At 32.8% G+C, this 23,074-nt stretch overlaps 8 protein-coding genes and 3 pseudogenes across 11 annotated transcripts, besides 11 other annotated features; 2 read left to right on the forward strand and 9 right to left on the reverse strand.

The window, feature by feature from the left end:
- Positions 1–186: part of a mobile genetic element that runs on past the window's edge.
- A 508-nt stretch (positions 187–694) lies between these two features.
- TVAGG3_0003620 (uncharacterized protein) lies at positions 695–1,933 on the forward strand (the record flags this gene model as incomplete). The annotated part of the gene is made up of 1 exon (XM_001318773.2): positions 876–1,877. The coding sequence occupies one exon, from the start codon at positions 876–878 to the stop codon at positions 1,875–1,877; it is 1,002 nt and encodes a 333-aa protein (XP_001318808.2).
- A 358-nt stretch (positions 1,934–2,291) lies between these two features.
- Positions 2,292–4,035, reverse strand: TVAGG3_0003630 (positive regulation of catalytic activity protein; the record flags this gene model as incomplete). Its single annotated transcript, XM_001318774.2, has 1 exon — positions 2,329–4,017. The coding sequence occupies one exon, from the start codon at positions 4,015–4,017 to the stop codon at positions 2,329–2,331; it is 1,689 nt and encodes a 562-aa protein (XP_001318809.1).
- A 414-nt stretch (positions 4,036–4,449) lies between these two features.
- On the reverse strand, positions 4,450–5,063 carry TVAGG3_0003640 (cellular macromolecule catabolic process; the record flags this gene model as incomplete). The annotated part of the gene is made up of 1 exon (XM_001318775.2): positions 4,562–5,023. The coding sequence occupies one exon, from the start codon at positions 5,021–5,023 to the stop codon at positions 4,562–4,564; it is 462 nt and encodes a 153-aa protein (XP_001318810.2).
- Positions 5,064–5,182: 119 nt separating this feature from the next.
- TVAGG3_0003650 (uncharacterized protein) lies at positions 5,183–5,952 on the reverse strand (the record flags this gene model as incomplete). The annotated part of the gene is made up of 1 exon (XM_001318776.1): positions 5,575–5,952. One exon carries the CDS (start codon positions 5,950–5,952, stop codon positions 5,575–5,577), a length of 378 nt encoding a protein of 125 aa, XP_001318811.1.
- Positions 5,953–5,997: 45 nt separating this feature from the next.
- TVAGG3_0003660 (uncharacterized protein) lies at positions 5,998–7,813 on the forward strand (the record flags this gene model as incomplete). Its single annotated transcript, XM_001318777.1, has 1 exon — positions 6,029–7,759. The coding sequence occupies one exon, from the start codon at positions 6,029–6,031 to the stop codon at positions 7,757–7,759; it is 1,731 nt and encodes a 576-aa protein (XP_001318812.1).
- Positions 7,814–8,318: 505 nt separating this feature from the next.
- Positions 8,319–11,262, reverse strand: TVAGG3_0003670 (armadillo (ARM) repeat-containing protein family; the record flags this gene model as incomplete). The annotated part of the gene is made up of 1 exon (XM_001318778.1): positions 8,358–11,261. One exon carries the CDS (start codon positions 11,259–11,261, stop codon positions 8,358–8,360), a length of 2,904 nt encoding a protein of 967 aa, XP_001318813.1.
- A 194-nt stretch (positions 11,263–11,456) lies between these two features.
- Positions 11,457–11,493: a mobile genetic element.
- Positions 11,457–11,493: a terminal%2Cinverted (terminal inverted repeat of Banshee-A3 transposon ID:TVAGG3_0003680).
- Positions 11,494–12,407: 914 nt separating this feature from the next.
- Positions 12,408–12,444: a mobile genetic element.
- Positions 12,408–12,444: a terminal%2Cinverted (terminal inverted repeat of Banshee-A3 transposon ID:TVAGG3_0003690).
- Positions 12,445–12,999: 555 nt separating this feature from the next.
- Positions 13,000–13,037: a mobile genetic element.
- Positions 13,000–13,037: a terminal%2Cinverted (terminal inverted repeat of Banshee-A3 transposon ID:TVAGG3_0003700).
- A 583-nt stretch (positions 13,038–13,620) lies between these two features.
- Positions 13,621–13,658: a terminal%2Cinverted (terminal inverted repeat of MuDR-5_TvMULE4 transposon ID:TVAGG3_0003710).
- Positions 13,621–14,852: a mobile genetic element.
- Positions 14,849–15,431: a terminal%2Cinverted (terminal inverted repeat of Maverick-1C transposon ID:TVAGG3_0003720).
- Positions 14,849–23,074: part of a mobile genetic element that runs on past the window's edge.
- On the reverse strand, positions 15,515–15,751 carry TVAGG3_0003730 (uncharacterized protein; the record flags this gene model as incomplete). Its single annotated transcript, XM_051219716.1, has 1 exon — positions 15,515–15,751. The coding sequence occupies one exon, from the start codon at positions 15,749–15,751 to the stop codon at positions 15,515–15,517; it is 237 nt and encodes a 78-aa protein (XP_051104702.1).
- TVAGG3_0003740 lies at positions 15,803–15,963 on the reverse strand (annotated as a pseudogene). The gene has a single exon. A coding segment is annotated over exon 1 (161 nt).
- Positions 16,060–16,240, reverse strand: TVAGG3_0003750 (annotated as a pseudogene). The gene has a single exon. A coding segment is annotated over exon 1 (181 nt).
- Positions 17,872–18,306, reverse strand: TVAGG3_0003760 (uncharacterized protein; the record flags this gene model as incomplete). Its single annotated transcript, XM_051219717.1, has 1 exon — positions 17,872–18,306. The coding sequence occupies one exon, from the start codon at positions 18,304–18,306 to the stop codon at positions 17,872–17,874; it is 435 nt and encodes a 144-aa protein (XP_051104703.1).
- On the reverse strand, positions 21,888–22,915 carry TVAGG3_0003770 (annotated as a pseudogene). Its single transcript has one exon. A coding segment is annotated over exon 1 (1,028 nt).

Here is a 23,074-nt window from a genome sequence, read left to right on the forward strand (position 1 = left end):
GGCAGAAGGTGTTATTTCAATGATTTTTTCACGGTAGAATGATGTCAATAGAAAAATCAATATGAAACCTGTGTTCGCAAAGGCAATATCCTACTGTTGGTTCTGAATAACCTTTCTCCAAACTCAACGTATAACGTTTCCATAAGAACACAGTGTAATTTCGTAATTCCATGAACAATTTCTGACATAATCTTGGCAATCTGTCCTCGAATCATAAACAACCTCACCTACACAATATACCATCGGAACATTTCCTTCAATGGCAGCCAAACTCGTTGGCGATATATTACTGACGCCATCACCTACATTTCATACTGAGTAAAATATAGAAATCATTGGATTTATATTATTCATAAATATAAGCCCGTGGACAAAGCTCCCATACTTACTTCACTGAACTAGTCAAACGTCTAATCATTTCTAAATCCTCCTTTCCTCATTGCCCTCTGCTTGAAACGAAAGTCTTATCATCTTTGCATTAATCCGTAACACTTCTAAGTTCATTTGACCTAAATTTCCAATGTCCTTTTTTGCCTTTGGGGACCATCTGCCTCAGTTCCACCATCTCAAGTTAACTATTATCCTAGAAAGAGATTTTCATAGTGTTATTGATCTATCGCTTTGTTGCTATGAAACCTTTCTCTTGGAGTTCCGGTTTTCAACTCTCTCAAACGATGCCTGTCCCATATTTAATAGGAACCCAAAACATTCGAATATCAGCAGAACAAAATAAACTGCAAAAAGGTAAATTCGATAAGTTAAATCAACAATTAACGGAAATCAAAGACCAGAAAGATATATTCGAAAAAAGATGCTCTGAATTGAATTCTGACAATATACGCCTTGTTCAAATATTACAGAAGCAAAAAGCAAAATTGCAATCGTTAAAAAGTTATATAATCGAATCTGAGAAGAATAAGGAAACACTTATGGATCAGCAAGCCGAAGAAACAATAAATCTACTTCGTAGTAAACTTTCTTCAACAAAAGAGAAGCTTAAAGAGCTTGAAAGTCAAAATAATCAATTAACTCAGGAACTTCAGATAAAAGATGCAAAAGGGTCAACAGAGATTAACGCTGCTATTCAAAGTCTACAAAATTCTGTCGATTCAGTTACAAAAGAAAACGCTAGACTCCAATTAAAAGCTGATAAATACAAAAATATGAAACAGCAGTATGAAGAAATGAAAATCAAAGCTGATAAGCTTCAAAATGATCTTACAAGATACACAGATGTTGATAATCGTCTAAAATCCTCAGATTCTACTGTTGAATCACTTCAAAAAGTTATAGATGCATTAAGAACTGAAAATAATCTTCTGAAATCTAAACTTGAGAATATTCCATACCAGAAATTACAATCTGAATTGATTGAAATCAGATTTGAAAGAGATTCTTTGTTAACTGATCTTAAAAAATGTGAAGAAAAACTTTCGAAGAAAACAGACTTAGAATCTCAAAATGCAGAACTCACAAAGAAAGTTGATGAACTCTTCCAACGATTGAAGGATGCTGCTCAGAGAGAAACTGATTTATCAGCGAAACTTCAAAGACAAATGACAGAAAATGGCGAAATTTTAGCTGTTAGAAGAGAACTTGCTTCTATTCAAGAAGAATTGGTTGAGAAAGAAAAGAAAGATGCTAAAGTTGCTGAACAAATTTGTTTCTATAAATCAGAAAACAAAAAATTGAGAAACAGAGTTTTACAACTAGAAAAATACATCAACAGAGAAAAATCAGAAAAAACGGAAGAGAAAACTGTTGAATCTTCAAAGAAACCTGGTGATGGAAGAGAAATAACTAAAACAACCACTCACATAGTGGAAACTGTCCAAAAGCATCACAGGCATAGATCACACTCGAAAGATCAAAAATAATACTATTACGTATATTAAATTAATATGTTTTGTTTGTTAAAAAATTCTATTTAGAATTCCTCAAATATTTTTTGCTCTCATAACCTATATCCAATTCTCATGTTTTTACATGATTCATATTTTGCTGCGTTATCAAGGATTCCTTCAGGTTTTTCAGCATTGTTATTCCTATTATTATTGTTTCTCAATTGTTGTTATTGAACTTTAATAAAATGAAACTTTCCGTTCCCTTTGATTACATCAATTAAATTTTCCAGCGATTTTGAAAAACTCAAAAATATTTCATTAAGTTAGCATCCAATGTATGAGAAGAAATAGACAAGCAAAATGAACTGTAGATGATTCCAATCTCTATGTGCTAAACAATCCATTCAAACAATCTCCAAGATGTGAATGTTAAAAAAAACAAATTCAAATATTTTTTTGTAATTTTTTTACCTATTATAAAAAATTAATGGAGAATGCCTGCAGCACGGAGTTTCATGAGAGCGTCTCTGATGTGTGGATCTCCTAAGTACTTCTGAGCAGCCATTGGGTTCTCCTGCATCTGTCTGAGAACGTTGTTGATTGTTGGGTCCTGCATGATTCTCTGGATCTCTGGGTCAGCCATGGCGTGGCGGATCTGTTCCTCATCTGGAGCAGAGTAAGAGTTCTTAGCGATTGCGGCGTTGACTGACTGGATTCCTCCGATGGCTTCTGCGCAGTTTGGATCGATTCTCAAAGCCTCGTTGTAGTCATCGAGAGCCTTGTGGTACTCCTTCATCTGGATGTGGCAGTAGCCCTTCCTTGTGTATGCTTTGACGAATTTCGGATCGAGTTCGATGGCTTTGTCGCAATCCTTGATGGCCATTGGCATTTCACCGAGTTTTGAGTATGCGCCTGCTCTGTTTGAGTATAATCTGGCATCGCGTGGTGCACGTTTGATGGCTTCGTTGTAATGCTGAATGGCTTGTGGAATATTACCCTCTCTGAAGCATTTGTTGCCGGCTTCCTTCTCCTGCTCGGCAATCTCTGGGTTCTCGTAAGCAGCAGCATCGCGCTTGGCCTTTAACTGCTCGAGGCGAGTCAATTCGCGCTTAACTGTTGGATCCTTCTTCTCGAGGAGGGAAGAGTTAAGAGCTGCGATGGCGGCTTCGAGGTTGTTACGAGCTGCTTCAGCTGTAGCAATCTTTGTGTAGGCTTTAGCGATTGATTCGTAATCTGCGTGGTGTTGGCGGCCTGTTTCGATACCTTGTGTTGCGACATCGACAGCCTCCTGGTACTTCTTAAGCTTGGTGAGAGCTGTTGCCTTGTTGTTGTAGAAAGTAACATTTGTTGGATCGATCTCTATGGCCTTGTTGTAGTGCTCGATGGCGCCTTCAATGTTGCCCTCCTTGAAGAGCTTGTTGCCTTCGTCCTTCTCGGCTTCGGCTTCTTGATTGACCTTCTTCTCCTGCTCAGCCTTTGGTTCTTCGGCCTTTGGAGCTGGTTTTGGTGCTGGCTTGACTGGCTCCTCTTCGTCATCTTCATCCTTTGGTGCAGCGCCGCCAGCATTTTGATTTCCTTGGAACTGCTTGAGGAATGGCTCAAGGAGGACCTGCATGCAAACACTAACGCGCTGATCGCCCATGTAGTTCTGCAAGCTCTTTGGATCGGCCTTGATGGCGTCCATTATCTTGACAAAGTTTGGATCACTGAAGAAAGCAGCGGTCTTTGGATTGTACTTGAGACTCTCAATGTTCTCTGGTCTGAACATGTTTGAAAGGCTTGATAAGAACTCATTTCCGGCAGCTTCTTCTTGCTTAAGCATGTTTTCGCATGTAGCAAGGTCTTCCTGAGCACCAACATTTCCTGGGTCAAGCTCAAGAGCCTTCTTGAAGGCATCACGAGCACCAGCCCAATCCTTAAGTCCTTGAAGAGCTGCACCAAGGCGTGTGTGACCACGTGGCCAGTCTGGCTTGATTTCGATAACCTTTCTGGCATCAGCAGCAGCCTGCTGGTACTTCTGGGAAGCGCAATATGAACCAGATCTGTTGGAATAGAGGGTATAATTTGTTGGGTCCATATCGATAGCATCTGTATAAAGCTCAATAGCACGTGGATAGTTCTTTTCAGCGAAAGCCTTGTTACCAAGTGCCTTAATCTCGTCGACAGTTGACATCACTCTAGATCGTTATCCGACCACTTATTTCGTGTTCAAAATTTTTCGGGCTACTAACTGTATAAATCACCATACTACATATGGAATGTACGGAATTATTCTTAAAAACGAGATGGGGCCTCTTATCGAATGATTCAATAGATAATTTGATCCAAAAAGCCACTCTCAACAAATAATTCTGATCACCAACTAAAATAATAGTAGCTAAAATGGAAAATCAAAGGAACTAATTTCCAAAAAAATTCTAAAATTAAAATTAGTTTTGAAAGAATTTAAGAGTTTTCCCTCATTTTTTAAAATTCAAGATTTTTTTGGAAAAATTAAATCATAAAATATATGCTATTTTAGTTTTTTTTCATTAATATCAGTTGAAATATACTTCATATCAGAAGATAATTATTTCGAAAAAATTTAATTAAAAGAATAGATAGCATTTTAGTTAGGACATCAATCCACTCGTCTAATTCAACAATCCCAAGAAAAGATCAATGGTATAAAGAAAAAAAAAATAGAATAATTATTAATAATTCAAGGAATTATTTATTTAAAAGCCACCACGAAGGCGGAGAACGAGGTGAAGGGTGGAATCCTTCTGGATGGAGTAGTCCTGAAGTGTGTTGCCATCTTCGAGCTGCTTACCAGCGAAGATGAGACGCTGCTGATCTGGTGGGATACCTTCCTTGTCCTGGATCTTGGCCTTAACGTCCTCGATACGGTCTGTTGGCTCGACTTCAAGTGTGATGTGCTTGCCTGTAAGGGTCTTGACGAAGATCTGCATACCACCACGAAGACGAAGAACGAGGTGAAGGGTGAAATCCTTCTGGATGGAGTAGTCCTGGAGTGTGTTACCATCTTCGAGCTGCTTACCAGCGAAGATGAGACGCTGCTGATCTGGTGGGATACCTTCCTTATCCTGGATCTTGGCCTTAACGTCCTCGATACGGTCTGTTGGCTCAACCTCGAGTGTGATGTGCTTGCCTGTGAGTGTCTTGACGAAGATTTGCATTAAGAAAAATGAACTGAACGTTTAAAAACCATTCAAAAGTACGAAAATTTTGGTTAGACAGTATTCAATTCTGTTTTGAATCCAAAATAATCGGATTTTGCCCCCAAAAATTAATCTTGACTGAGAGTTCGATTCTACATTTGTTGCATAGATAACAATTGAATTTTAAGTTCCATTTGATCAAAAAATTTTCATCCAATTTTTTTTCCAAGCTGAGGTTGGTTTTTTTTTTGCAGTCAAAAATATTTCCACGAAAAATTTTGATGCCAAGTATTGAAATCAGCTAGTACATAACCCTGTTTGATCGAAATGGAAAAATATAGGCAACATGACAAGAAATATAAAATTTACCATCAGTGAATACTCCAAATATAACATATAAACAACTAAAATTTACTAAAAATACGAGAGTAACAATAGAGATGAGAGGTGAAATTAGAGAAAACAATATTAAATCTTTTGAACACATGATGTTTCGCAAATTGAATCATTAACCTAGTATTTTGGGCTTAGTATGCTTCGATTCGTAATCGAAATCATGTGAATTGACCTTATTGAGAAGGATCAAGTGTAAAAGTTTTGTCAAATCTTTTTAAAATTTCGTTTTCATCAAATACACCTTGAATAAAAGCTGTAGCAATCAAATTTCCAACAGCTTGACGAGATCTATCATCCTCTTTGTTATTTTTCCTTAATTTGTTTAATAAAGTAGCATATAAAACCAAGAAAGCATTTTTCATTCTTATTTCTTCATTCTGATCAGCATATACCATATTTGTTCGTATTATATTATCTGGATCTGGAATTGTAAAGTATTTCTCCGTGTCAAACGCGCAAGGGATATCGAATATATCACTATCGAGTTCGGTTTCATCTGAGTTTTCAGGTTCAGGAGTTTTCTTGCTACCTTTTAATGGTTTTTTTGTCATTATATTTGAAAAAAGTGCCAAAATTGCGTTTTCGAGTTTACAAAAATTTTCTAAACGCAAAAAAACTTTTTAACTCATGAATAACGAACACTCACACGACGGCAAAGTAAAAGTACGTGTACGTGTTCAAAGAAGGAAATATGATAGTAATGGCAATGAAATTCCTCACAATCATCAGCATTCATCAACAAAAGATTCAAATAATTCAACAACAACGAATCAAACCACAAACACATTGACATCACAAACATTGGTTCCAGCAACAACAAATGATCTTACCACATTAAATTTGAATACTCAAAATCAATTACCTGAAAAACAAAGTAATGTTCGATTAACACGACGTAGAAAGAAAGTAAATACCGTTGGAAAGAAGAAACACTTCGAAGAAATCGACGAAGACGGAAATTTCACAGAAATAGATGAAAACACTTACGAACCAGCATTGATACGCTATAATTCGAGATTTGTTGGAAAAGGACCATTTGACTCTACGACTTACACAGAATCTACAATAGAAACAGGAGCAGAACAAACAATGGAAACTGAGGTTGAAAAAACAGCTGTTCCACGAACAACTCAATCCTTTACAAGTTTTGTAGGTACTGCATTAGCACATGAATCTCGTACCGGCGAAGAAGAAGATTCAGAGGCAGAAGTTCAAAAATACGTTCCAAGAGATTTTGATACATTCGGTTTGGCCGAAGATAGAGATTTGTCATACCTGTATCCTAAGCCAGAACAGAAGAAACCAAATGCAGAATGGCTAAAAAAGGAACAACCTGCAAAATTAAATCAATTTAGCGCAAAAGATGACTTAGAAGTTATTGAATTCGAGCCTTTCTTCCAGAAGGAGAAGAAATTCAGCCGTAAAACATTTAAATTCGATAACAGACCTCAAGATGAGTCCGAATCTCTTTCTTCTATTGTTAATACGTTTAATGATGAATTAGATTCAAATACAGATACAACACCACCTCCAGACCTTCCTAAAGATAAGTACATCATTGAAAGTATCGAAAATGAAGATCAATTAATTGAAATTTATCAAACAGGATCAGATTCGATGGAAATTCAAAACAAGGACAATCAAAATCCAGAAAAATCATCTGTTAAAGAAGAAAAAGTTCAAAATGAGTCAGAATCTCTAAATCAATCTGAAAATGGATCAAAGAAGACCTCTAAATCCAGTGCATCTATTAATAATGCACCACAAGGATCAGTTAAATCTAGTTCTTCTAAATCCAATTCCTCGAAAACTGATAATAGTTCAATTTCTGCTAAACCAACAGCAGAAAGATCAATCAAGTCACATCAAAGTAGTTCTAAGGCAGAGAACTTATCTACTTCGTCTAGAAAATATTCAGATTTAAGATCAATCAAATCTTCCGCTTCAAGGCAGAGAAGCGACAGAGAATCATATACAGGATCTATTAAACCTCTTCCTCCAACAGATCCAAACAATCCTAACTTTGTTGAAGAAGATATCGAAATTCTTCCAATTAATACTAATACAATTACAGAACAGAAATCAGAGCCACAAACAGCTTCCAAATCGTACACTGATGAATATACTACTGTTTCCGAACTCCAAACTGCTACTTCTGGCACTGCAGAGTACGCTTTGTTCACAGGACCAAGCGGAATACAGCCAGGCGTAGATTACTATGTCGAACTTTCTATTCCTGAGTCATCTCATACTCATGATACCTCTCAAAGTGGCGTAGAACTCGCTGAAGACGATGATTCATCTAAATTCTCTGATCTCAAGGAAATTGAGGATGTCTCTGAAAGAGATGATTACTAAATAATTCTTTTTATTGTGTGTTTGTTAAAAAATTCGTATATTTTTCAAATATTTTGAATTATTGAAAAATTATCTTGAAAAACGGTAGGATTACGTAATTAGAGGCTTTATTCTCCTTATCAAACAAATATAATGTGAAGAAATAAAATTTCCATTTGAAAAGACTGAATTAGCTTATTGAACAAGTGAATCATGTAAGTCTGTCTCTTGCTGACTTGCAAGTGGTCTAGGTTTATTGCTAAACCATTCGATTTTGATTGTAATCACGAAAATAATTAACCAAGCAACAAAAAATCCAAGGGTTGTATACAATCCAAGTGTTCCTTTTGGAATTTCATCAACTTGAACATGTTGAATTTCTGATGATATCATTCCAAAAAATAAGAAAAGAAAACTCATTATTTTTATCACTTTTTGGGTTCATGAAGTGGATATCATCATTGTTTATCTTCACAAACAATAGGCAATAACACATCAAAGCGAAAAATTCTGAAATTAAGCCAAAATCACAAATTTTTGATTATAATTTTTCAAAAAATTGCAATGGATTATTAATATAGCTTCAAGCAAATAATAATATTTATTTATTACAAAAAATCTATAAGTTACCAAAATATTTCTGGACAATATACAAGAATATTCTGAATCTGTTTGAATCTTCTCCAAAAATATCATTTTTGGTAATGGATTTATTGGAAAATTCGATAAATATGAAACCTATCAATTCTTTCATTTTCTCTCTCTGAAAACGCATGTTAGATATGATATTTTCAGGTAATGTCACTAAATTAGCAATAAATCTACATACATTAACATGGAATAAAGGTATTTTCTCTTGATTTTTGATAAAGTAGTATAGGACTGAGCAAACCTTTCTTATTTTGTCTATATGATTAATAATATTAAAATTCTCAAAAAATTTCGATATAAATTCATTACCAATGCCATAATTATATTTCGAGTATGCAAGAGATATTAATAGCATTGATATATCCTTATATTTGTCGTCATATTCTTCAAATTTGTTAAAAATTGAAGAAATGAACATATTTCCTATATTTTCATTCTTCAAAGAGAACCATATGAATTCAAATGATGCATTGATATCATTCATACAACAATTAACAATATTTTCGTAATCAATTTCTTGAATTACAGGGAAAAGCAACTTAATTAACCGAGAAGAAAACATAAGATAATTAGAATCAAATGAATATTTCAAAATATTCTCTCTTTCAATTGCCCAAACATCTTTTGCCAATTCTTCGTTCAAAATCAATTTGAACAAGTGAATATGATATAATATAAGGTTTTCATCTAAGTTCCATTCGTTTGTATATTCATTTCGCTGCTTATTAACGAAAGAAAAAATAGAAGAAATAATTTCGTTGCTTTTTTGAACGAAAAGATCACCAAAATGGTTTAAATACCTTATAAAATCACTTAAAACATTAATATTATCAATTATATTGACTAAAGCTTCACAAATTATATCAGAATATTGGTTATCTTCAGTACTGATCGAAATATCAACTAAAAGATTGAGACATACTTGCGTCAAATCAATATATAAACAAGCTTTCAATTCAGTTACGCAAATTTTTGTTATTCTGTCAAGAATTTCTTTTTCTTGGAAAATTTCTTCTTTGTTTCTCAAGAAAACAGACAAAACTTTAAAGGAAGGGACAATCACTTTTGCCAGTTTGTTTTCTGATGTCGCTCCTGAGAAGACTGAGTAAGAAATATTATCATAATCAATTGAATTGAAAATAATCGGAAAAATTTCCGAAAAAAGGGAATTAATAAATTCATTTCCGTATTCACTCTCGCTTACAGATCTAATAAAACTACATGCAGTATAATAATATTCTTCATCGTCACTTTTCATCATTTCATTTACAAAAAGTGACAAAATATCAATAAAATTCATAATTTTTTCTGGTGACATTTTCAAAAGTGTGGAGATAAAATTTAGCATAGAAGGAGATATATCATTTATCTCGTTATCATGCTGTATCTTTTTCAGTATTATTTGGAACAAATCATCAATTAGATTCTCTTCCAATTTAAATGTCAATTTTTTCAATATTGCGGCAATAGTGTTGAAACCAACAATTGTTATAGAAATGTCTTGTGAATCTAAAAGTGGTAAAATGAATTCAAAGAAATCACTCATAAGATCATCACTCATTTCTCGTGATGAAACAATCAAAGGCAACAAGAAAATTGAATCATTATTTTCTGTTTTTTCGTAAACTTCAAAAAGTTTTTCCATTAAAAACCTAAAATCATATGAATTCTGGTCAATTTTCGCTTTCCCACCAAATAAATTCCATAAAAATGATATAACATAGTTAATCAGTAAAATTGAATCAGACGATAAAAACTCATTCAAAAAATTGAATAAATCGTCATATAAACCGTCAAAAAAGAAATTATTGTAATCGAAACCAGCAGTCAAAATCATCATGACTAAAATACACTTTGTTTCATCAACTTCTCCACTTAATAATTCTTGGATGTCAGAAAAAACATAATTTTTCGCATCTTCAAATTTAAAACGTGACAAAACCGTTTCAAAAGCAAATTCTGCAGCTTCAAAGTATTGGTCTTGTATTTTGGGTGATTCTGGGTTTGCTAAGACTGGTGTGCATTCAATAATCATATTCCCTATAATTGGAAAATTTTCTTCAGAAATTTTTGGTAAATTGTCACTTTTTAAAATTAAAGAAAAAATTTGAAGATGATGATAGAGTTGTAAATTGTTTTGTGGGTTTTGTATTTGCTGCAGTAAAGCATCGAAGACATCTGATGGGTAAATGAAGTCAAATCCGCGATGATGAGCTGTTTGTTCTAGTTTATCAAATAAATTTAAAATTTCTGTGTCATTTATATGCGAAAGAAAGAAATCTGTTAATATTCTGAGTATTCCATTATAATAATCTGTCTTTGTTTCGTCATTTCGGGCTTCTGAAACGATTAAAAATGATAATCTCAATGTATATGAATAAATTTCAGTATTTTCTTGAGATAAAGAGGAATTTATGAGATTATACATCAACTCCATGTTCTCTGAAATACTAGAATTAGGCAATATCGATAGTAAAATCGAATGAAAATAATCTGATGCTTGATATAGCTGAACGGCTGCTTGCAATATCATTTCGTCCATATTTTCAGCCATTGTAAGTGCATCAAGTGACATTAATAGTAAATTTGATATCTGTATATCAAATTTTGGAAAAATTTCTAGTATTGATTTCACAATTTCTTGTTTTGATTGGTTATTTATTGCATTTATATTGTTCTTGATTGTCTTTTCTAGGAAAATGCAGCATTGTATGTATAAATTCTCATTATTACTATTCAAAATCTCCAAAATTGGCTGAATTATATCAGTACTTTGTGTTGCATTGATCAATTCCTCTGAAACCTCTTCTATTCCTCTCCCATCTTGTCTATTTAGTACTTCAAATAGTGTGGAAAGTCGATCTGAATTCATTTATTAGGGAAAATAAACCGCAACCACTTTTTTTAATCACGATTTAAATATATAAATCGCGATTTTTTAGAAAAATCGCGACTTTTTTAAAATCGCGTTTTTAATGAATTGCGATTTTATTGTGGTCGCGATTTTTCAAAAAAATCGCGATTTATATGGAAAATCGCGTTATTGGTTCAATCTAAAGATCATTTGTAATAAACAGAAATTGATCAAAAGTGACAGCTCTCAATTTTTTGACATTTGTAAATTCTAAATTGAATGAGAAAAATGAAATAATACTAAGCATAATACAATATTCTAGATTTAATTATAATTAGGAAAAAGTTAGTTTTGAGAGTACTTTTCATAGGCATATAGAATGAAATCTTCTGAAAAATAATATCACATAAACTCATATTATTTTCTAATATATAACTATTTTATATAAAAATCAAATTCAATGATCTTAAAAGCGAAGGATAAACCTCAAAATTTACGAATATAATGAGTGGGAATATAATGCTTATCTATCATAAAACCATATGAAATATCAATTTTTGCTTTACGCCTAATTTTTGACGACAATTAGCAAAAAATGTTAAATGTTAACACTCAGTCCATTTGAATATGAAAAATAAAATTGACTTTGATTAAATGTTTTTATTTATCATGCAATTCTTCTTGCGACCAAAGATTTGAATAAAAGTTCAAAAAATAAGATAGCTTAAAAAATAATATACGGTAGTGTTTACTAATAGATGAATAGTATATAAATTCTATTAAAATGGATTTGATCCAAAAAAATATATAAAATTTGATCATAAATAAAATCGTTTTAAATTACTTCTTCATTTAAATTATAACAATTATTTTTGGTTTTATATTTTTTTGGATCAAATTCATTTTAATAGAATTTATATACTATTCATCTATTAGTAAACACTACCGTATATTATTTTTTAAGCTATCTTATTTTTTGAAATTTTAGTCAAATCTTTGGTCGCAAGAAGAATTGCATGATAAATAAAAACATTTAATCAAAGTCAATTTTATTTTTCATATTCAAATGGACTGAGTGTTAACATTTAACATTTTTTGCTAATTGTCGTCAAAAATTAGGCGTAAAGCAAAAATTGATATTTCATATGGTTTTATGATAGATTGTAATAAACAGAAATTCATCAAAAGTGACAGCTCTCAATTTTTTGACATTTGTAAATTCTAAATTGAATGAGAAAAATGAAATAATACTAAGCATAATACAATATTCTAGATTTAATTATAATTAGGAAAAAGTTGGTTTTGAGAGTACTTTTCATAGGCATATAGAATGAAATCTTCTGAAAATAATATCACATAAACTCATATTATTTTTCTAATATATAACTATTTTATATAAAAATCAAATTCAATGATCTTAAAGCGAAGGATAAACCTCAAAATTTACGAATATAATGAGTGGGAATATTTCATATGGTTTTATGATAGATAAGCATTATATTCCCACTCATTATATTCGTAAATTTTGAGGTTTATCCTTCGCTTTTAAGATCATTGAATTTGATTTTTATATAAAATAGTTATATATTAGAAAATAATATGAGTTTATGTGATATTATTTTTCAGAAGATTTTGTGTTCTTCTTCAAAATTTTACTTTTTTATTAAAAAGAATCTTTACAAAATATACATTTACTTTAATTAATATTTAAAAACGTGCTCTATCAAAAGTTCCAAAAATTCAATATTTTAGCTTTTCTGAGGTGTCACTTTTGATGAATTTCTGTTTACAACAATAAAAAATATAAATATAAGAATAAAATAAAAATTGTAATAAGAATGTTATAAAAAGTTTTTTAGATTTGAGTTGCCGATAGGCTTGAGCAAATGTATTTTTATTGCTAAAGGTTTTTTTGTTAGATTTATGTAATATTTTTTTAGTTAAAGGTAAATTATGATTAATTAGTGCAGTAAAATAAGACTTCAAGAATTTTGACCAGTAAAGTGGGATTGAGGTATTTGTTATCGAGATTGTTTGATTTTAGATCTCTGATTTCGGCAAGTATGCAGAAAAACCATATTGTGAGCAGTCTAAAATGGATAAACAGCCATTCTAGATTCAAAAAATCTTTGTGAATTGCTTTGTTATTGAGAAGTAATACAACCGAATCCCAAAACTATTTTTTTAAAAAAATTAATCGTATTATCAGAAAAAGTTCATATCGTTTTGTAATTATCAGAAAAGTATATCATTAAAACTTTAAAATCGTATAATAAAGTTAACAACAATTCTGTTTAGTAGCAAATATAATTCTGAAAGCATTCAAAAAAAATACACTAAAAAGTCAGTTGCAAATTTACTTAATTTGATTATAAATGAGAAAGGGACAGACTAGCCCATTGTCACTTTTTAATTTAGCAAATGAACGCTTATGGAGTGGAGTTTTTGGGTAAATCTGATTTGCTTATAAATGAAATAAAATCAAAAGAAACCATATTGGCATTATATTATGCAAAAATAAATGATCTTACTTAGTACTTTTAAAGTTTAATTTCAGAAAAAAATTTGACACAATGGTATCCGGCACATACAAGTGGTGTACAACCAAAATATAAGTTGGTTTAAACATATATTGCTATATCTCATGATCTTACTTAGTACTTTTAAAGTTAATTTCAGAAAAAATTTGACACAATGGTATCCGGCACATACAAGTGGTGTACAACCAAAATATAAGTTGGTTTAAACATATATTGCTATATCTCATGATCTTACTTAGTACTTTTAAAGTTAATTTCAGAAAAAAATTTGACACAATGGTATCCGGCACATACAAGTGGTGTACAACCAAAATATAAGTTGGTTTAAACATATATTGCTATATCTCATGATCTTACTTAGTACTTTTAAAGTTAATTTCAGAAAAAATTTGACACAATGGTATCCGGCACATACAAGTGGTGTACAACCAAAATTTCATATCCCTAGTTTTACATTTATGTTTAGTTTTATTTCACCTAATTTTCAAAGATCATAATTGAATTAGATGGCCAAGCTATTCAAAACACGACCAAGCTTATCAAAATAAGACCAATATATTCAAAATTCTTTATTCTTTCAAATCATTTCATTTTAATGCAGATCCAAGATCACGAACTCACATATATCGAGTTGCTTAAGTATGGAGTGCAACAAGAAATCCAAGCAGGTTGTAGTTATTCATATAAAACTAGGAAAGAAAGAAATCAAATCCAATTTAATTGTAAGTGGCCGAATTGTCCATGTCGCTTCCTTGTTGATACACTTCCCGATGACAAGTACCACATACGAAAATGTATTAACACCCACAATCATTCTGCCCCTTTTCCAAACAAATCACAACAAATTACATCATATTTTTCTAGATCTTATTTAACAAGATATTTTGAATCAAATCAAAACCGTGTTTACGCACAATTAAGGTGTTTCAAAGATCTTAATATCCCATTTGATAGTGGGATCATTCCGGAAATGTTTCAACAATCTACAGATGCTTTAAAAAAGTTTTCTAAACGCCTTCATGCAATCAATACCCGTTTCTCAGCGGATGATGTTACATCTCTTGCAGTTAGTATACAAGTCTTGGGTACTGTGGCACTGCGTTCCACTTTACCCAATACTTGTGAATTTGACACTTTACAAAACCGTTAACGTGTATTTTACAACACAAACGACAACACTAACTTAACCTTAAATATTTACAAAGCCGCCAACCACTTCACTTCACTAACGTTTTCACTAACGTTTTCACAAACGAACTCACTAATGTAAAAAATAAACGTTCTCACTATCGTTCTCACTAACGACTTCACTAATGTTCTCATAAATTTTCCTCAATATCTTCATCATCAGTGTTAACCCTATTGTAGTCATACTTGAAGCCATAAACTTTCTCTAACTTCTTAACGTACAATTTACATAACTTACCTTCGTCATCGTATGGTTTAATGATATAACTATTTCTATCTTTATACACAGTCAATGAAAAGTCAACTGGTCTCGGATGTATTTGAAAGAACATGTTATGCTCAGGAAGGAAGAATAAATGTTTAAATGTATGTTTGTTATATGTTTTGATTTGTATGAGTTGCTTTTGTTCTGTTTTATATAAAAATAAACTTAAAAATAAAATAAAAATAAACGTTGTCAGAGGTGAAAAAATAATGTTTATGTTAGAATGTTAGATCTAACACGTTTTCTAACACGTTTTCTAACCTTGTGAATTCATTACTTTATAACTCTCTTCCTTTCTCCAACTCTTCTAACTTCTTCTTAAGTTCAGCAATGTTGTCCTCATGAAGTTTAATCTTTCTCAAAATTCCTTCTCTATCTAATGGTTGCTTTATCTTTCTAAACTGAACTCTACCATCCTTCATAGTATGAACGTAAAAACCTTCTGGAATAGTTCCTGATTTAATGTATTCTACCAAAAATTTTTGTTTCATTGCTTCAGTGACTTTAGTCGTCATTTTACTCTAAATAAAATGTTCAAATAAAATAAAACTAACATTATTTTTTCAGTAAGGAAACGCAGGAGTTTTACGATTTATTTGAGGAGTAGGTTCTGGTTTAAATGTTGGAGTCGGTTTAGGAGTTGACTTTTGAACAGGAGTTTGTACTTCCATAGGTTCAGGAGTCATTGAAGGTTTTGCTTGTGAAGGTGTCGGAGTTTGTTTAACTTCAGCTACTTCAGTATTATTTATAACATTTGCTTTATTTCTTTTCAACATCATTACTGCTCCTGCTGTAGCTAGCAAACCTAGTGGGAGACCATATTTTATATAAGGACTTGACCAAATGCTATTTTTGACAGGAGCTGGTGGAACACCTAACCTTGGTGAGACTGCTCTTTGCCATTGTGCAGCTCGTAAGAAATATTCAATAGGTGCTCCATAATCGTTTGGTAAAGTTTGTTTCATAGATGGTGAAGGTTCACGAGAGCTTGATGAAGAACTCATTTATAAGCTTTAAAAATAAACGTTCATCCTTTATTCCTCACTATCGTCCGTAGCTAAGTTATAGTCATCTAATCTTATTATTGGGATTCCATTAGCACGCACCTGAATGGCAAAGCAACAATCCCTCATAAATCCAATAAGTGGCTTTGGTACATTTTCAGTTGCTAGTTCAATAGGTCCTTTAACAGACAATTTGTATGTTATTGGAGCAGTAGATGTTTGACCTTGCTGGAAGCAAAAGTCCACTTCTGTTGGAAAACCACATAAGAAATGTGTGTTGTCATAGCTATCCCATTTATGTTCCACACTACCATCATCCACCAATGACCTCATAACATCTTCATTAAATCCTATCATATCATTGTTTGTATTGCAGGCGTTCGCAACCATTTCATAAAATACAGGTCCATATGATTTTTCAGGTTCTGCAGGCATATTTCCATAAGCTCCATGGAAAGCTGAAGATATTTAAACTTAGGGTTCTCAAAATTAACATAATAGTTGTCTTTCTTTCTAAATAGTGCCCAAATACTTTTAACATTAATAGGCGTATAAGCTGCTGTAAATGTTGCACTTGAACTATCTGTATTCTTTGAGAATGAACCATCCATAGGAATCCAATCCATAACTTTAACAGGAAAACATAAAGCCTCGTTTGTATAATGTTCTACAAGTTCTGTATAAATGTTAGGGTCTAAAGAGAATGACTTTGGATGAATGAAACATTCATTAAAATCCATCTTTGTTCGAAATAGTTGCTGGGTTACAGTTGTAATAGTAACTGTTCCACTAGCTTCTATTGCCTTCGTTATCATAGTGAATGGTTCATTCCATGGAACAAATTTATTTGTCGGTGGATTTGAATCTGAAGCAAATGCAACTTTAAGAGTTGGATTGAAAGCAATGATATCATTTACAGATATAGATGTGCATTGTAAGGCGTCGCTACTGAACTTTACTTTAAGCTGAATGTTTCCTGCAAAAGCTGGAATAAATCGAATAGCTTCTAATGGAAGGAATCTTCTAACAGGAATTCTTAAACGAAGCTTAAAATCAAATGATTTTCCTGCTGTAATTGGACCACTAACAATTTGTCCTGTTCTGCATGTTCCGAATGACTCCATACATCTTCATGTCGAGTCTTTGAGAAAACATCTACTTTCTTTATTTGTTCGGTAGTTTGTGAGTTTGAAGTTATATATGCTTCTTCTCTTGCGTTGTCTTGAGAATATACGATACGACCATTTGCAAGGATTTGATATCCAGCAACTGCATAGAAAGCGTCATCGAAACCAATCCAAAATCCTGGTGGGTTTGTTTTATTGGAACCTGAACCAATTTCTTTATCTGCAATAAATTGACCTTCCATTTTATACGTAATGAATGTATTGTAAAGGTCCAACATATTTTCACCAGGAGGTGAGAGAATTGAATGTTACCCATGTGTTATCTTTAGCAGTTCCAGGTTGTGATGGAATCTTTGCGTCAGAATATTTTCTATTAGTGTCACCAATTTGAACTGCATTGTCTATGATATCGAAATATGAGCGAATCTGATGAATATGCTCTGCTGGAGTAAATTCGTTTAGCTGTTCGTTCTGCATGTATTTACTTCAGATAAAAATATCTATTTACTTCATTATTCTCACTCTTCTTCTTGGTATTCGTGGTGGAAGTTGTTTCTTGACATTTTCAATGAACTGTACATTCTCTTTTGTCTCAACTTCTTTCACTGGCGGGTCAGGGTTCTTTGACTCGGTTTGTTTTTCAATGAAATTCACGAACTTTGCAATAAGCTCTTGGTTCGTTATTGAAAGTACATCTGGCTTCTTTTCTTCTGGTTCTATTGACTTTTCAGTTTGAACAGAAGGTTTTATATGGGCTTCGTGGACTTCACCCTTGCCATGCACCTTAATGTTGTCGCTCTCTGCATTCGCTAATGGTACCTTTCTTTTTCTTACGTATATTTTACCATCTTTACTCTGACTTACGTAATAGAAAGGATGTTGTATTCCTCTTGCGTCATTTAATATAATAGACTCTCGCTCTGATTTTGACAAGCTCATTTTACATCGGTTAAAGTTTTAATTTAGTTTTTTATCTGCAGTCAAATGACTCAGACAAGCCCTACGGACAAGACCCAAGGTGTCATAGATGTTGAAGCATTGAAGAAAGAAATTCGCGAGCAAATTTTATCCGAACTGAAGGAACAAAAACAAGAACAAAAGCCAGAGAGACCAAAGAGAAAACTTAGTGAAAAACAACTAGCTGCATTAGCTGCTGGAAGACAGAAGAAACCCACGTTTGCTGGCGAAAAAAGCTAGAGAAGAAGCAAAAGCTAAAGAAGCTGAAGCAAAGAAAGAGTAAATGGTTTATTTTTATCCGAATTAAATGTATAGACAAATACCTTTAACTGTTGCGTTCAGTAGTGAAAACCCTGACGTCAAAATAAAGGGGAACAGAGTAACGTTTAAGTTTCCAACAGACTGGATTGTGAACATAAATGAAGAGAAGTACATTGGCATAACATCTATGTATATAACACGTGCTTTCAGAAAGGTTGACTTTATACTTCAAGTCGAGATAGAAAATGACGAACAGTCTTTAAGCGCCCAAAACATTCACATATACAAATACTTTAAAGACGATACAACATTGTTGCAATGTATGATTTCATTTAATGAGATGTTCGAGAAAAAGTTCAATATTGAAGTACAAACTTTACAGCCTTTACGTGAGTTTCTTGCACAACTGAAAGAAGAGGTAGTCAGCCACAACTTATAGACTTTCATTATGAATTTAATGAAAATGAAGATGGAACTCATGACTGTCAATTCATTGTATTCTCACCATTCAATGAAGTCGCTAAAAGAAAGAAAATCCATTACGTATAAGATTTCAAATCTCCGAACCAAGTGATGATTTTAAGAATGTTTTCAATTATGATGCAATGCTTCCGAGGAAAATGAATTTTCAAAGATTGTAAACACCTGGCATTTGGGATAGAAAGCAAGCAATACTTTACTCTAATATAGCCAAAGGCGTTGAAAATGAGTTCATTGGTCATACAAGAACTTCACCACTTCCTAACCCTAAATACTATAAATTAACTGGCTTCAATCGTGAGTTTTGGATAGACATGTACTCCACTCATGACCATAAATGTCCAGTGTTCTTGCCTCCAGATGGAAGGACTGTCTCTACATTGAAGCACAACTCTTAAACTCTACCATCGCAGTATTGTAAAATCTACGCTAGCTTTATTTTTATCACGAATGACCTCATTGCTGACAAAAATAAATGACCTCAGAACTTCAACTTACGAATAAAGCTTGTTTTAGTCGTTATTGAAAAGTTGAACTTTTCAGCAAAGCAAGGTTGACATGACTTACATAAGTCGAATGCAATCTCTTGACCATCATAAAGTGCTTTGTAAAGTTCATTAAACTGAACTCAGAGTCTTTGTCATATGTTCCAACAGGTATGTGAATGTTCTTATCTTCATTGTAATAGCATTGTATAGCTTCAGGAAACATTTCATTAGCGGTTAAAGCAATAACATCTTGCTTCACGCCTTTCATTCTGCAGTGAAATGCAACTTCATTTAAATCGTTAGTGAGTAAGTCTATGTAGGTCTTCTTTCCACAGAAAATACTTTTATAAGCTAAACTTTGTTTTCCAGGTGTTATTTCTGCAAAGTCGCTATGAAATTGACCAAGGTTCTTTCCTATAAGTTCGCGACCATATCTCTTCTTAAACTCTGCTGCAAGCTTTGGGATGTCTTCATTATATAAGTGCATACTGTCGGTATCCTGGTAAAAGATTTGAAGACCCATGTCCTCTGCAGTACAGAATACTTCATTCATAATACGTTTTGACATAGACAGAATATTAACACCAAGTGGACAGAAGTTAAAGTGTCTGCAAATGCTTTTCGTTAGCTTGAAAATAGTTTTATCTGAACCATCCAAACCTTCGAACTTCACTATATGGTTGTAATTTCTTATAGCATATCTTATAGCATCTTTGTCATCTACTATGGTTATTTTTGACTCAATAGGAGATAGAATAGTTTTGCCATAAATGCTGTTCAGAATGAGTTTTATAATTTCTTGTAAGGGGTTTTCTTCTTTCTTATACTTTAACCTTAACTCAAACAACTTCTTTACTTCATCTCTTATTCTCATATCTCTGTTTCCATCGTAATAGTATCCTTGCAACACTTCACATTTGACACCTTGATATTTTATGAGGTCTTGTAATGTTATATGGTCAACATACATGAGACAGCAAGTGTTTGAACTTCTTGGAACGTTAAGTTCTGGATTTAGTTCAGGGTCGCAAACTATTAAATGAAAGTGTCTGGGTATACCAATCTCTGTTATCTTAATGAGAACAAAGAAGCCAGACATAAACTTTTCACCAATGGGTTCCTTTTGGTCGTCATCGAATAAATGTCTCATGAGATACTCTGTGCTTAACATTTCTTCCTTCAATACTTTTGGAATACCTTCTAAAGTATAAAGTCTTGCTATAGCTGAAGGATATAATGAAACAGTGTCGAAGTCAGCAATGAGTTTCTTTTTGCTCTTTTGTTTCATGTTATCTGACAACATACATCTTCCACCTTGAATGCATCTCGAAATAAATTCTCTTGGTTTATTTGAGAGGTCATAAAGATTTCCATTCGGGAAGTATACTCTGTTCTCAAACAATTTGTTAGCAATGAACAAATACTAACGTAGTCATAAACGTTTAAATCAAACTCTTTCAATAAGTCATTGCGGAACTTTACAAAACCTTCTCTTAAAATTCTTACATCTTGTTTGCAGTAAAACGTGCTATATTTTTCTAAGTCGAAGTGGCTCATCTATTCTGCAACCTTTGATGGAATCTATGTTTTTCATAAATGTATCTGCATCCCGGATAAACTTACATGCTTCAGAAATGACACCAGTTCTGTTGTCATTTGCTAACAAAACACTGCTGTAGTAGTTATATGGAAATACTTCTTTCGGTCCTGTTTGTAAGTTAAACATAGCAGGAAATAGTTTAAGCTTCTTATTTATAACACTGTAAGAGTCTTTTATAATAATTGCCCGTCCTTTATATAAACCAGTTATTTGCATTGTTCGTGAACCTTTAATGATGGGAGTTCCTTTCACTTCTGTCATGTGTCTTAAGATGAAGTTTATGTCATAACTGAGGTTATGGAAATATATTAAACTCTTGTCAGGAAGTCTTTCCAAAAATTCTGTTGCACAGTTTTGACCCCAAATACTTTCACTAACTGAACCATCTTCACTGTCATAACAGATGTTAAAAGCTTTATGAAAGCCATCCGTACTACACTCAAAGTCAGCAAAGAAAACGTGCTCAGGTATGAATTTACATTTAGCTTTATTTACTTCTTTTGACTCTGCTTTCTTCTTCAGTTGTACACAATACTTTGGAGCATATGTCAAATCTTTAAATGGTGCAAGGTTCTGTTTATATAAGTCAGTCGTATATGTGAAAAGTTCTCCATAAGAAATAGGTTCGAAATATTTGCACTCCCACAATGTTTTCATAACATCCCATAGCGGTGTTGTTCTATCATAACGAACTACATATTTATCTTCTCTCTTTGTATATATTTTCATCTTTTTCAATGTTCATTCCACCACACTCCTTCAAGATTTCTATATAGTTTCGAATGAAATATGTTGTCATTGGAAGTCTTTCATTTAGCATGTAGTGGTCTTCAACAAGAAGTAAGTCAATAGTTCTAACAGTTTCGCATTCTTTTGGTATATATCTCTTTATTTCATTATGTCTTGAGTCATTGAAATAACCAATGGTAACATTAAATGCTATACCTGTTGCGTCAGAAATTTCTTGTACTTTACTTTGAGGAAAGTCTCTAACACGAATGACTTCTCTCATGTGGTCAATAGTTTCTTCATTTACTCCAGCCTGAATGCAAGCATAAACGAAACAATTGTCCTCTGTCATAAGTATTGCAGTTCTTTTGTTCAGTTCATTGAAGATTTGGTAGCGTTCAAGATTTATAGGTAATGTGCAAAGATACTTCCATAACTGACCGCTTCTCTTCTTATAAAACTTCTTTTCACCATTATCTTTCCAAAAGCTTTCTATAAGTGCTGGGTTTCCTGTTTGCTTAAGAGCTTCCAAAATGGCTTTCTGGTCATTTGTCAGTGTGCTTTCATCTCTATATGGTCTCTTTTTTGGTTTGCCTTTCTTTACATCTGACATCGTTAAGCCTTCATATTCTGTTAAATCATACATCTTTATTTCGGTAAGATTCTTTATGTTTGTCAAGAAGAAGTCATAGTGCATTTCAACAATACCTGCAGCATTTGCTTCTATCTCTGATATAAAGTTCTCCTTCAAGAGCTGATGTAGTAATGTTCCAATATTATTGAGGTTTAACGTAGAACATTCATACTTTCCACCAAGTTTATAACATACCATCCATCTTTGTTGCGAGTTTATTTTAATTTTCTCTAAGAGTCTCATGAAAACCTTACCGAAATGTTTGTGTAAGTAGTCTCTGTTTGGTTCATCTAAAGCTTCGATGTTAAAGTCAATGAGTCTATTGCCTGACTTCACATTTCTCTTCCTATTCTCTTCATCTTTCTTTAACCATCTCTCACCTTCTTTTGGTTTGTCGTCAATGGAACGAATGACATCGTTAGCTTTGCGAACTTGTTCTATAGCACTTTTAAACATCTCTCTTCTCTGTTGTTTCAGTGTGTCGTCTCTTCTTCTTGTTTCACCAACGTTTGCATTTGTTATGTCAAACATTTCTCTTCTTACTTCATGAGGTACTGA

Source organism: Trichomonas vaginalis, chromosome IV (assembly GCF_026262505.1).
Source record: "Trichomonas vaginalis G3 chromosome IV, whole genome shotgun sequence".
In the NCBI taxonomy this organism is placed as follows: Eukaryota; Parabasalia; order Trichomonadida; family Trichomonadidae; genus Trichomonas; species Trichomonas vaginalis.